Below are 13,277 nucleotides of genomic sequence, written 5' to 3'. Positions count from 1 at the left end.
GTTCAAAGAAGACATGTTTTAATCATGAATGACATTCATGAATGACATCATGAATGCAAGAAATGCAGTATGAGATCACCAGGACACTTGCCAAGCATTTTGCTTCACCACCTAGAGCAGCAGGGATGAAAGTGATTGCAGGGTGGGATTTGTGCTGGGGATATTCACTATCAATGATTCAGTGGGTGGCTGTTTTCCTTGCCTTATACATAGAGGATCCATAAATATTTATTGACATTTTATTCATTCAAAAATATCTGGTGAGTGCCTCATCTGTGTCAGTCATGGAGATGGGTGGTTGGGATACAAAGATGAATAAGGCAGAGCCTCTGTGTGCTGAGTCTTGAGTCACCCGTGCTTCGCAAAAGAGGCAAAGAGTGATGTGGGAGCGTGAAGAAGGGAGGGATCAGCTTTAGCTACAGGGTGGCCATGAAGTCTGGAAATGAAGATACCTTATTTCATCCTGTATTGTAATATAATACCAACAAACAATTTATTTTGTATTTGCCTGTGTTTTTAGACTTGCTGGTTATCTGTAAGAAGGTCAGGAAAGACTTTAAAGAGAAGATACTTGATTTGGGTCTTGAATACCAAAAGAAGTTCACCAGGTTTGGGGAAAGGGCCTGGAAAGACATTCAATGCGATCGAAGGAAATGTATGTTTGGGGAACTGCAAGTGATCTTGTTTAGCTGGAGTGTAGAAGATGAGGCAGAATAGATGGGGAGGAGCCAGATTTCAGAGGTTTTGCAAACCATGCTAAAGAGTGTGGATGTTATACTACAGGCAATCAGGAGCCAATGAAGTGTTATGAGCCAGGCAGTAACATGGTCATTCAATCAAAAAGCAATTTTCAGACCAGTGCTAGGTGCTGAGCTACAAGGATGAATTAGATATAAGAAACTCAAAGCCTACTAAAGAAAACGATAAACAAGTTAGTGCAATGGAAGTCATAGATTTTCTGAAATAGTATCATTATTATTATATTTATTGAGTATTTACCGTGTGCCAGACATACATGCATAGTGCTGAGTGCTAAAATGCATTGTCTTATTTAATTCTCCCAATAACCCTAAAAAACACTATTGATTAGTTAGTGTCATTTTATAGAAGAGGAAACTGAAGCACAGAAATTTGATACCTTGCCTCTGGTAAGTGGTGGAGCCAGGTTCAAATCCTAGTGGTCTAACTCCAGAAAATACACTTTTACCAATAAGGACTATGTTGTTTCCCCATGACAGAAATCTGTCTGATTTCTAAGAGCACTAGGGGCCACATTATCCATTCTGCAGAAACAGAGGTAGGGTTCGGAAAGTCTTCATGGAGATAGTCATGGGATTTGTCTTACGGAAGATCACTGTGTCAGCTTGGAGCTGGGCAAGACCAGAAGTGGGAATGTGAGTTAGGAGGCTAGGTAACAGTTGGTAGTATCAGTGGGAATGAGGGGAGAGGATAGAATCCAGAGATATTTTAGATGTGAAATGGTTTATTGTGCTGGATGAGGTTAGGTTTCTGACTTGGATATAAAGGTGGATAGTACAGCCGTTAACCATGATTCATAATACCAAAGGAGAAACAGGTAGGTGTGGGGTAGGGGTAGAGTAGGTATGTACATTTTTAATTTGTTGAATCTGTGGAGTCTGTAGGGCAATAAATATAAGTAAAAGCCAGTGACTGGATATACAGTTCTAGAGTTTAGGAGAAACTAACTAAGAACTAACTAGAGTTTAGGAGAAGCTAGATATTATATTGGGTGTCACTTTGAAGATTTAAAAACTAATATATTAGTTAATTAAAGGTATCTCTCTAAATGTCAAATCATAACTATTGATTCTATCCAAAAAATTGGGTCAAATACAACAAATGGATAATACCACTAGAAAGCAAACAGTGAAGCTGGCAAAATGGACCACCCCATTTTAAAAAAAACATGTAGGCAGGTACTCTAGCTTCCGGAGCTGTGAAAAAATGGTATTGTACTGTGCGTAACTTTGGGTGGGCGGACACCAGGGATGGGGAGAAGGTGGATTAAGATATAAGAGGTAGAACTTCAGAGAACAAGAGTAGGGAAAGAACATTACTGAATGTTGCCTTAATCATATGGAAAGCACAAAAGTATAAAAGTTGTTGGTTTACTTCCTATTTTGAGAGTTCATTGATCAACCTCAGGGGACAAAGGCAAATTTGCATGGATGCATGAATGGAAATAATTTGAGACTAGAAGGTATCTCCTATACAAAAAAGACTAGGCTATGGAAATCAAGCCAACAAAAAAATACTCTTCAAAGAAATTACAGTTATGACCTATATATTTAGAATTAAATTAACCCCATTATCATGTGGGTAGAATACATTTTGTTCCCTTGGCCTTTAGAATATAGAGAGGGCATCATTGCTCACCCATCATGGCAGCCCTTGTTTAGAAGGAAAACTACCAGTCATGAATCATCAACCTAAACATAATGAAAGTTAGCCACCTGGGATACCATTGACAGAAAAATTGATTCTTCTCATTGAAAGATGTTTCAGTTACAAAAATTCTGATGCCAATTAACAGCAACAAACGACCCTATTAAGAACCATTAAGGGAAATAAAAACTCTTAATTAGGAATGCCAAAGATGGAGAAAGAAAAGGATACTGGGAAAAAAGCCCACAAAACATTCGTGCATGATAACAGTGGGAGTGGAGAAAAGGAAATTCTCCAAAGAAAGAGTTTTAACGGGGTGTTCTTGGACAGAATTCTGTGGAGACAGCATGAAGTGGCTAGTGGTGCTGTGTTGGTACATTCTAGGTACAAAACAGCAGATGACAGGAATGCGGATTTCAAAGACATTTCCTCTCTTAGAACATATGGGACTTTTAAGGGTTGCAGGGGAATAGTTGGGGGATTCTTTTTTTCAACTCACTTTTGAACACATATAAGAATGTTAGAAATTGTCAAATGCTACCATCTTTTTAAGGGGATTGTTAGATATAACAGTATCAGTTGGGATACTTTCAGCCCCAAGTCACAGAAATCTCCAGTTAAAATTGACTTAAATATATAAGGCCTTCATTATCTCACAAAATGGGTGGTCTAGAGGTGGCAGGTGGTGCTGGTTGGTGAGTGATTGGGTGAGTGATACAGAAGTCTCTTATGGGTTCTTTAATCCTTCCCTGTGGCCATTCCTGGTATTTTAGCTTTGTTTGCCCTCATGGTCACAAATGACAACATCCAGAGAAAGAGAAAACCATCTTTTCATTTGTATTTCTCTTGGAATGGAGAAATCCTTCTGTAAAACCCCTCAACTCTTCTACTTCATTGGCTAGAATTATGTTGCATGTCTAAGACTACACAAACCATTTGTAAGAGGAATCAATCATGGGATCAGTTATGACCCAATTCCTGGAGCTGAGGCCAGGTCCAGCTTTCCCTGAAGCACATGGCCACTCATAGCAGGTTGGAAATCTGGACAAAACTGGGGTTTTGTGAATGAAGAAGGAGGGTTGGATAGTTTTGGGGTAGGCAACCAATGGTGTCTGTTACAAATGAACTACAAAAGCCTTTCTTTCTTTTTTTTTTTTTTTATTTGTGGTACCCGGGCCTCTCACTGTTGTAGCCTCTCCCGTTGCAGAGCACAGGCTCCGGACGTGCAGGCTCAGTGGCCGTGGCTCACGGGCCCAGCCACACCGCGGCATGTGGGATCTTCCTGGACCGGGGCACGAACCCGTGTCCCCTGCATCGGCAGGCTGACTCTCAACCACTGCACCACCAGGGAAGCCCAAAAGCCTTTCTTGAATGGAATGAAAAAACATTTTTCATTAAATGTTTCTTACTAATAAAGTTTTTAGTCTTTAACTATGTGTTCAATGGCCAGTTTTCTCTTATTTTTAGTAAAATAATAAAAATGATAATTTTAGAACTATTTAATATAACTGTTTCAGTGTGATAAACCTGGTGTGGTCACTTTAGTTTGGCTTAAGTTTTTTTCTTTTTTTTTTTTTCCCGGCCACACCGTACGACATGCCGGATCTTAGTTCCCTGATCAGGGATCCAACCCAAGCCCCCTTCAGGGGAAGCGCAGAGTCTTAGCCACTAGACCACCAGAGAAGTCCTAGTTTGGCTTAAGTTTTCTAAAATACCTTCTCAGAATTCTTTTGGCTGGGTTGGTTCACATTAATATCACTGATGATGGATGAAATTTGGCAGTTCTCTCATTCTCCATAATTAGGAAAAATGCTAACATGCCTCCAAAGTGTTGCAGAATCTGTTCCTACTTCCTACTGCGTTTCATTGGAGACTAAAAGATAGGCTTTGCAAGTCCCATTTGCAACTACTTGGACAGTTTCCTGGGTTTTCCAGAGATACTAGACTCAATAAAACAGGGGGAGCACTAAGAAGAATTATCAGTTACTCTGGCTTGCAAGAAATAGAAATCAACTGGACCTAGCTTAAGCATAAAGAAAGAGTTTGTTTTAATAACACTTCAGGGGTGTCTCCTGGAACCCGAAGGCAGGAATTCAGTTGAGTGTTTGGAAGTTCTGCTGCCTGGAAGTGGAGGACCACTGGAAGCCGGGCTGTTCTGTCTCTTGTCTCTGCTTCTCACTATAGTCCTATTTTGTTCTTTTCTTTCTGCAAATACTTTCTTGTTTTATCATGTCTGTGGTGGGCAGATGAGAGCCACTTTTTATTCCTTGACATCACTTCTCATGTCTCTCAGTGTCTCTCAGACCCTCAGTGTCTCTCAGTTCTAATTCTGAATTCCCAGGCAAGAGAATCTGATTTACAAATGAGGAAACTGTGGCTTAAATGAAGCATCACCCAACTCAAGGAAGGCTCAAGGTCACCCAACTAGAAAGGCTTTTTTTTGGCCAAGTTCCCCCACCAGAGATCAAAACTGCGCCCCCTGCAGTGGAAGCGGAATCTCAACCACTGGACCACCAAGGAAGTCCCGATAAGGCATTTTGACTCTAGGTCTGTTTGGATCTTAAATGTGGTGACCTTCCAACAACATATGTGAACACCAGTGAGATTTTCAGGAGCAATGCTTGATACCTTGTTGACTCAGTCCAGTCTTGTATTTGTAGGTGAGCCTGATTTGGAAGCTTGGTACAGTTCCTCTTCTCACTGCCTCTATCAACGCCCAGCCAAAAGATCTTCCCTTCCCATCATTAGAAGAGTCATTTCTTTCTTAATACAAGGAGTATCTCATCGTTATAGAGTACCTGACAGGTTCCAAAGACCATGTGATGATCTCCTTTTATTTTACAACAGTCCAGTGATGTGGTTGGCTGGAATTATTTACTCCCATTTACAGATAAGGAAATGGAGGTTCACAGGGGCAAGGTGATTTGCTCTAGTAGAGAGGACTAAATTCCCTGGGGAGGTGGACTGGTTGCTTAGGAGTAGATGAAGGATCTTCTTGGTCATGTCCCTGGGGGACCCAAGTGGGCTGACAGGGCAGGACAGCCACAAGCCACCTGGTGCTGAGCTTTCTTTCTAGACTGGGGACTTCTTGAGGCCAGATACCTTGTTCTCACTCATCTCTTTGTTCTCAGGTTCTAGCACAGTATTTGGTACATAGCAGACTCTTGCTGAATGTTTGTTGAAGGAATATGAGACTTTCCTAAAAATGATAACTTTTCAATATTGGAATGAACTGCCTTGAAAAGTTGGGTGATTCCTAGCACTGGCAGAGTTTAAGAAAAGATGGATAAATATCTGCTTGCTCATAATAAAGGCTAACATTTATTGAGCACTTGCTATGTGCTGGGCACTGGGTTAAGTGCTCTACATGTATTATTTCACGTATTCCTCACTCCATCCCCCAAAACAGTTTCTATTATTATCCTCATTGAAACCGAGGCACAGAGAGGTGAAGTGACTTGCTTAAGAATCCATTGCAAGTTGTGTGGCCATGATTTGAACCCTAGAAGACTGAGTTACAGATCGGGATCCTAGTCATGTTGTCCAAGTGTTTCTAGATGAGGCAGGAGATTGAGGTAGATTAGCTCTCAAGTATTTTCAACTTTGAGATTCCCTGAGTGTTTGGCCAGGAGATTGGTGCCAACACATACAGAGAAAGCAGGGAAGGAGAACTGGTTGTATAAGGATAGAGGGATCGGTAGAGAACAAGTTGATTTTGATTATGTTTGGTATGAAGTGTCAGAGGATATCCAAATGAAAAAAGTCCAACGGTATCTTTAGCTTGAAAGAAAAGATAATTCATACGTGTGCTGTTGCCATGAAAAGCTCTTTCAACACAGGAAGTCGTAACTATTACTGCCTGGTTGTGCATATAATGGTAGTTACGGCTCACATTACTTTTCTAACACAGCCTTATACTGTATTGGGGATAATACCATAGCTTTGTGAGATAAGCAACATTCTCTTTTTTGAAAAAGATAATTGAGCTTACCCTTATTGTCTTTTATTTGTCAGAAATTTCATTAGAGAAAGTGTATGCAATTTCAAAACTGAACACCACAAACAAATATCTCCTAAATAAGAAAAAAGGCAAACAAAATATATTTTAAGGCTTAAGAGTTCTAACTAAATTTGCCACTGTATCCTTTCTTAAAAGAAACAAACAGGGACCTCAAATTTAGCATGTTGCATTATCACCATTCCTGACAATAAAACAAAACTTGCAAATGTTAAGAAAGCAATGTAACCAAAAACATAACAAGTGATAATCCATTTTTAAAAAATTATTTGATTAACATTGCTATTTGATAATACAATTCTTCTACAGCCTTAGAAATATCAGAAAATTCTAAATCTGCTAGTCATCAGGCAGTCAACAACACTAGGGGCTGAGAGACACTGAAAAAAAGGAACAAGGCAAGATTTTGCCCAGATGGGCCTGTCCTAGCAGGACTTCATACATAACCCGTGACTCCTGGGAACACGCAGTCAGGTTCCCGTGTAGCTAAGGCCAGCCAGGGACAACCTTGAAATCAGAAGGGCCTGGGTTTTAATCACAGGCTCACTGTTTACCAATGGTATGACCTTGAGAAAGTTGCAAAACTTCTCTGAGCCCATTTCTTCATCCACAAAATGGAATGACTAATCCTTCCTTCATGGGGTGTTGTAAGAAGTACATGAGATGTGTGAAAAGAACCTAGAATGAAATGTTCTTAACACACAAGTACACACGTGTGCACGCACACACACAAGGGTGAGAGGAAACTTTTGGGGATGATGGATATGTTTACGGTATTGATTTGCTGATGGTTTCATGGGTATATACTTATATCCAAATTCATCAAATTGTATACATTAAACATGTACAGCTTTTTATATTTCAATCATACCTCAATAAAGTGGTTTAAAAAAAATACCCTAGGGCTTCCCTGGTGGCGCAGTGGTTAAGAATCCGCCTGCCAATGCAGGGGACACAGGTTCAAGCCCTGGTCTGGGAAGATCCCATATGCCGCTGAGCAACTAAGCCTGTGCGCCACAACTACTGAGCCTGCTCTCTAGAGCCCGTGCTCCACAACAAGCGAAGCCACCACAATGAGAAGCCTGCGCACCGCATTAAAGAGTAGCCCCCACTCTCTACAACTAGAGAAAGCCCACGTGCAGCAACGAAGACCCAACACAGCCCATAAGTAAATAAATAAAAAAATTTAAAAAAATACCCTAGAATAGTACCAGCGACAGAGCAGGCTTTTGATAATTGTTGTCTCATTCATTCCCCCACCTTAGTTTCTTTGCCTTTAAGAAACTAAGATATAGAGGAGATTCACTCCCTCATTGAATTAAACAGTTAGTGTCTACCAGGGCCACCATGTACAGGAGCACAGGTTGCTCCCTGCTGAAGTGAGGGGGGTGCGTTCCAGCCCACTAGCACTCGTCAAGCTGGGTGCCCTCGCTCTCTTTCTAATTTGCAGAAACGTGCTACGTGTGCTTGTAAAGCCCCGGCATCTGTTTCAGGGATAATAAATTTGAACTTTGCCCACTTTGTGACTGATGGGACACAGACAAGTAATCAAGGGTTATAATACATATAATTAATGCTATTCTAGGGAAGGTACTACAGGCACACAGAAGAGAGACACTTAAATGAGATGGGGTGAGGGATGGGATAATCAGAATCTGTGACTTAAAGCAGCGGTCCCCAGCCTTTTTGGCCTCAGGGCCTGGTTTCGTGGAAGACAGTTTTTCCACAGACGGGTGGTGGTGGGGGAATAGGTCAGGCCGTCATGCGAGCGATGGGAAGCAGCAGATTAAGCTGCGCCCGCTCGCCGCTGCTCGCCTCCTGCTGTGTGGCCCGGTTCCTAACAGGCGCAGACCAATATCGGTCCTCAGCCCGGGGGTTGGGGAACCCTGACTTAAAGGATGAGGGGGGAGATTGTGGACAATGTTTCAGGCAGAGCAGTGACATTCATTTATCCATTTATTCATTCAGTAAACACAAACTGAATAGCTACCAACTTCCAATACTGAACTTGAAGAAAGAGCAGTAAATAAAACAAACAAAACCTCCTTTCTCATAATCTTAACATTCTGGTAGGGCAGAGAGACGATGATAACTGAACTAGAAAAATATTAGGTAGTGAGATGTGCTTTGGGATAATAACACAGGCAGGGTGGTGGTAGGTTGGGTGAGGGGGTATATGAGAGTGGAGGGTGGGACAGGCATTGCTAGGGAGCTGTCATTTAGGCTGAGATTTAAATGGCAACCGTAGAAAACTCAGCTGATGATCTTATCAGGTGGGGGGAGGAGCTGTTACAAAAGTCTTAAGGGGGAATGAACTCTGTATTTTGAGTTGGCAAAGAAGATGCTTGAGGTGTGTTTGAATTGGCATGGGTGAGAAGAGGCTCCTGAGACGAGAAGGAGAGGTGGGCAGGTACCAAACCTGTGTGAGCATGGTGACCTCACACAGACCTTCGAGGCATCCAGTATCGCAGTAAGTAAGGGCCTTGTTGTTAGGCGATAAGAGGTGAGTCGAGAGAGACAGGCAGGAACCGGATGATGACAAGTCTTAAATGGAGAATCTGGGGCTTCCCTGGTGGCGCAGTGGTTAAGAGTCCGCCTGCCGATGCAGGGGACGCGGGTTTGTGCCCCGGTCCGGGAAGATCCCACATGCCGTGGAGCGGCTGGGCCCGTGAGCCATGGGCCCCTGAGACTGCGCGTCCGGAGCCTGTGCTCCGCAACGGGAGAGGCCGCAACAGTGAGAGGCCCGCGTACCGCAAAAAAAAAAATGGAGAATCTGGGAGGCATTTATTTCTGCTTAAAGCTATGCAAAGAATCCCAAGGAAGCCATGACCAAAGTCAGTCAAAGAAATCCTTTCATGTTCATGTCTTCAAGGCAGGTTTGAATACCAAGTCTTGTGTTACTTGTTCTTGAACCAAAATCCTCAATATATATACCCCATGAGAGATTAGAACTCTTCTCAAGTCCACAGATTCAGATTAGTGTAATTTTTGCAACATCTGAATATACTTACCATGATGTTGATATCTGTTAGGTGGAATGTTAAACTGGATTAGGTTGTGTTTATAGGAGGAGGATACATCTTCCTATGAGTAAGAGGTATGAGGGAGCACATAACATCAAGTTGGTAACAAATATGTGATATTTATTAGAGCATTTCAAGGGAGACCTTTGCCTTGTAGTACCTGAGGGAGACACTGCTAGCTGCCTGTCTTATAGGCGTGATCTTCATTCTCTTCGACAGAACCTCAGATTTGATTATCAACGAACTTAATGAAAAATACTTTTCTTCTAGACTCCCTTGTAACTAGGAATCGTATTTGACAAAAGTGTAGCCAATGAGATATAAGCAGAAGTCCCTGCAGAGGCAAAGTCTGGCTAGGAGAAAATCCCTTTGTCCTGTTCCTCTTCCCTCCTGGTTAATTGTAGTTATTCTGTGCTTATTTGATGTTGTTTGGAGTCTTCTAATTTCTTCAAATATATTGCAAAACCAATATGTTAAGTTAAGGACCACTGTTTTATGACATCTATGGCTAAATCTTTCTGGTACTTTTACTGATCTGGAACTAAACTATGGACATAAAGACAGTAAGATGATTTTATCAAAAATATCTCTCAGAGTTCATTATACTAAAAGTAACACTCCATGTATGTAATGTTGCTGCCTTTTCTTGACCCAGAAAAATCTAGTCAACAAATATTTCTTGAACATTCATTTAACATATACTGACCCCCTATAATTACAAAGATAACACTTCTTTACATGCCATGAGGGAAAGCGATGATGCAAACAGGGTTCTTGTTTTGGGGGAGTTGACAGTTTCATGAGATGACAGATGTGTTTACAAACAAATGTAAAGCAAGTATGTATATGATGTGGTAGGTCATAGCTAGGCCTTCCCAGTAAAGACCTCCAAGTGGATGTGAATGGATGTAGATAAAAGAAGCATGCCCCAATTGTAGGCAAAGCACAAGTTACAAGGCCTGAAACCTGGACATTAAGCCTGGGTGATGTGGCTCACAGAGTAGCAAAATTATTGCCTTACTTGTAGTATGAGTTGTTTCTGGATGACCAAGAGCCTGGGGTTATGAAAGGTATAATTCTATGATCCTCCAGTCTGGGGTCATCTCACTCAGTGTGGGCCAAGGCCACGGGGCTTCAGACGTACAGTCATCTGAAGGGATGATACAAGGGCATCAGTGGGAGCTGTGTCCACCAACCGGCATCCTTATCTGGTTTACTTGCAGCTTCAGGATTATACAAAGTAAAAGCAACGCTGAAATAATGCCCTTTGAATAGCATCCTTGAATAGGCTGTGTGGCCTGTGCGGGTGTAATAAGTGCCATTAGAGCATTACAAAGAGTTTTAAGAGTTGTGAGGAAAAAGAAACAATTTTGGTTGGAGGCTTTAGGAAGGAAGGAAGTTGAATTTGAGCTAGATCTTGAAAGATGGATAAAATTTTCCAAGGTGAACGTGGGAGGAAGGACATTACAGAGCACTGGACAACGTGAATGATAAAATGGAGGCAGGACAGCAGAGCTGTGTACTGGAAGCGAGGAGCAGTGCAATGTGGCTGAAGCACAGAGCATGTACCAGGAAGCAGTGAAAGATGGGCTGAAGAGGGAGTCCAGGCCAGGGGAAGAAGGTTGGCATTGGATATATTGGTAATGGGAACCAAGGAATGTTTTTGAGCAACTACTAAACCATGTGAATTAGTAAAATAGGGGATATATGAATAAATCTGGCAATATTATCATGCATTAAATATGGTGAAATGACTGGCAAGATCCCTTAAAATGCTCAGGCACCAACTGAGGTCATGTGTGATCGGAGAAGAGGACATGAATTTAGGTGTTTTATGGTAAAACTGATTGTTTTTAGGGAAACCAGGTATGACTTTGAGTTCTTGAATTTGGACATATGGGAGGACAGTAGTACTGTGAACACACAAAGGGAAGACAGGAAGAGGGAAACAGTATTAGAGATGCTGGACTGAGGTGCATATGGAACATTCAGGTGGAAATGTGCTACTTGCCATTGAAAAGAAAATAAGAGGACTCAGGAGGGAGGTGGAGTGGGAGATGAGTCACCTACATTGAGGTGAGTCAGTGAGTTTGTCTGTCATAAGCATAATACATGAACTTAAAAACAGGTCCTAAATACATGACAAATGTAACAAGGAAGACAGAGATCTTAGGCGCACCTTGGAAAATAAAAAACACTGACAGTATTGGTATTCATAGCTCATGTTTGTTTTACCAGCTGTTAAATTCCCAAAACCCAATCCTTATCTCAGATTGACCTCCTAACTGGCAGGAAGAATTGACAAAGGACACATTCTTGTATAGAAATCTGAATCGCCAGATCTTTCTAGTCTAGAGCAGGAGAAATACAGGAACTACATGACTAAGTAGATTAAAGCACATCTTTTTCAAGGGGGGGTGGCACATAGCCTTGAACCACAATTAATTTGAGATTTTTCTTGTTTCTTGAGGTAGGATTGTATTGCTATAAACTTCCCTCTTAGAATAGCTTTTGCTGCATCACATAGGTGTTGGGTTGTTGTGTTTTCACTGTCATTTGTTTCTAGGTATTTTTTGATTTCCTCTTTGATTTCTTCAGTCATCTCTTGGTTATTTAGTAGTGTATTGTTTAGCCTCCATGTGTTTGTATTTTTTACAGTTTTTTTTCCTGTAATTGATATCTAGTCTCATAGCATTGTGGTAGGAAAAGATACTTGATATGATTTCAAATTTCTTAAATCTACCAAGGCTTGATTTGTGACACAAGATATGATCTATCCTGGAGAATGTTCCATGAGCACTTGAGAAAAATGTGTATTCTGTTGTTTTTGGATGGAATGTCCTATAAATATCAATTAAGTGCATCTTGTTTAATGTGTCATTTAAAGCTTGTGTTTCCTTATTTATTTTCATTTTGGATGATCTGTCCGTTGGTGAAAGTGGGGTGTTAAAGTCCCCTACTATTATTGTGTTACTGTCGATTTCCCCTTTTATGGCTGTTAGCATTTGCCTTACGTATTGAGGTGCTCCTATGTTTTGAACCACAATTCAATGATAAATATTGATGATCGCTAAACTAATTCAACAACTAAAACCATGGAAACATACCTAAGGAGGGGTATGGCTGAGCATGGGCAGAGCCCACAGGCAAGTAGGGTAAAGGTTAAGGAGAAGAACACGACCTTCTGGAGACAGACCAGCAATGCGGATTGCGTAGCTCCCAGTTGGAAGCAATCCCAGTTGGAAGCGGGCTGTCGTCATTCGGCATGCTCCTCACTGGCTACCACCTCCGTCAATTCCAAGGCGGGGCCACGGGGCGGCAGGGGAAGGGTCTCGAGAAACAAAGCAAGCGCGTAGAAAAGCCCGTTGGGAGGAGCTGGGAGCCGGCTCACCAGGGCTGACTACATTTCCCAGAACTCAAGACGGCAACTAAGACCGGCTCCGGGCCGCCGCTGGAAGACTTGTGGCATGGGATCGGTAGTCAGCATCCTTTGGCCGCTCTAAGTCCGCCTCTGGTGGGGAGGTCTATAGGGATTGGCTAGTGAGAGTTCGAGTCCCGCCCACGTATGGTGACGACAGGCGGCGGTCTTGCTACTTAAGGCGTCGTGGCTTCGCCCGCCCCGCCTTAGCTCCAGCGCTAGAGAGAAACATGTATCGTTTCCGATTACAGCTCTTCACGGGGATTTCTGCTGCCGCCACCGCCCACTCTTACCCGCGCCGCTTCTCGCCTCTGTTAGTCGAAAACTCGCCTCTCAGCCGCCCGCCGCACAGACGCACGAGTAAAAAGTGCAGCTCCATCGGCTGATCTTCGCTAAGCTCCGAGTTTAGGCG

At 42.3% G+C, this 13,277-nt stretch overlaps 1 protein-coding gene across 1 annotated transcript; it reads left to right on the top strand.

The window, feature by feature from the left end:
• Window positions 1-13,060: 13,060 nt before the first annotated feature.
• On the top strand, window positions 13,061-13,251 carry LOC149748380 (uncharacterized). Its single transcript, XM_089917501.1, has one exon. The coding sequence runs from the start codon at window positions 13,096-13,098 to the stop codon at window positions 13,249-13,251; it is 156 nt and encodes a 51-aa protein (XP_089773627.1). The 5' UTR covers window positions 13,061-13,095.
• The last annotated feature ends 26 nt before the right edge of the window (window positions 13,252-13,277 follow it).

This window comes from Delphinapterus leucas, chromosome 9, assembly GCF_059928025.1.
Source record: "Delphinapterus leucas isolate spDelLeu-1000000601 "Yukka" chromosome 9, BTC_Dleu_Yukka2, whole genome shotgun sequence".
Taxonomy (NCBI): domain Eukaryota; kingdom Metazoa; phylum Chordata; class Mammalia; order Artiodactyla; family Monodontidae; genus Delphinapterus; species Delphinapterus leucas.
Note: the sequence above shows the minus strand (reverse complement) of the source record. Positions and strands in the feature narration are given on the sequence as shown.

What these genes read in the sequence shown, in the direction of transcription:
- LOC149748380 (XM_089917501.1), top strand. Translation starts at nt 13,096, where the DNA reads ATGTATCGTTTCCGATTACAGCTCTTCACGGGGATTTCTGCTGCCGCC.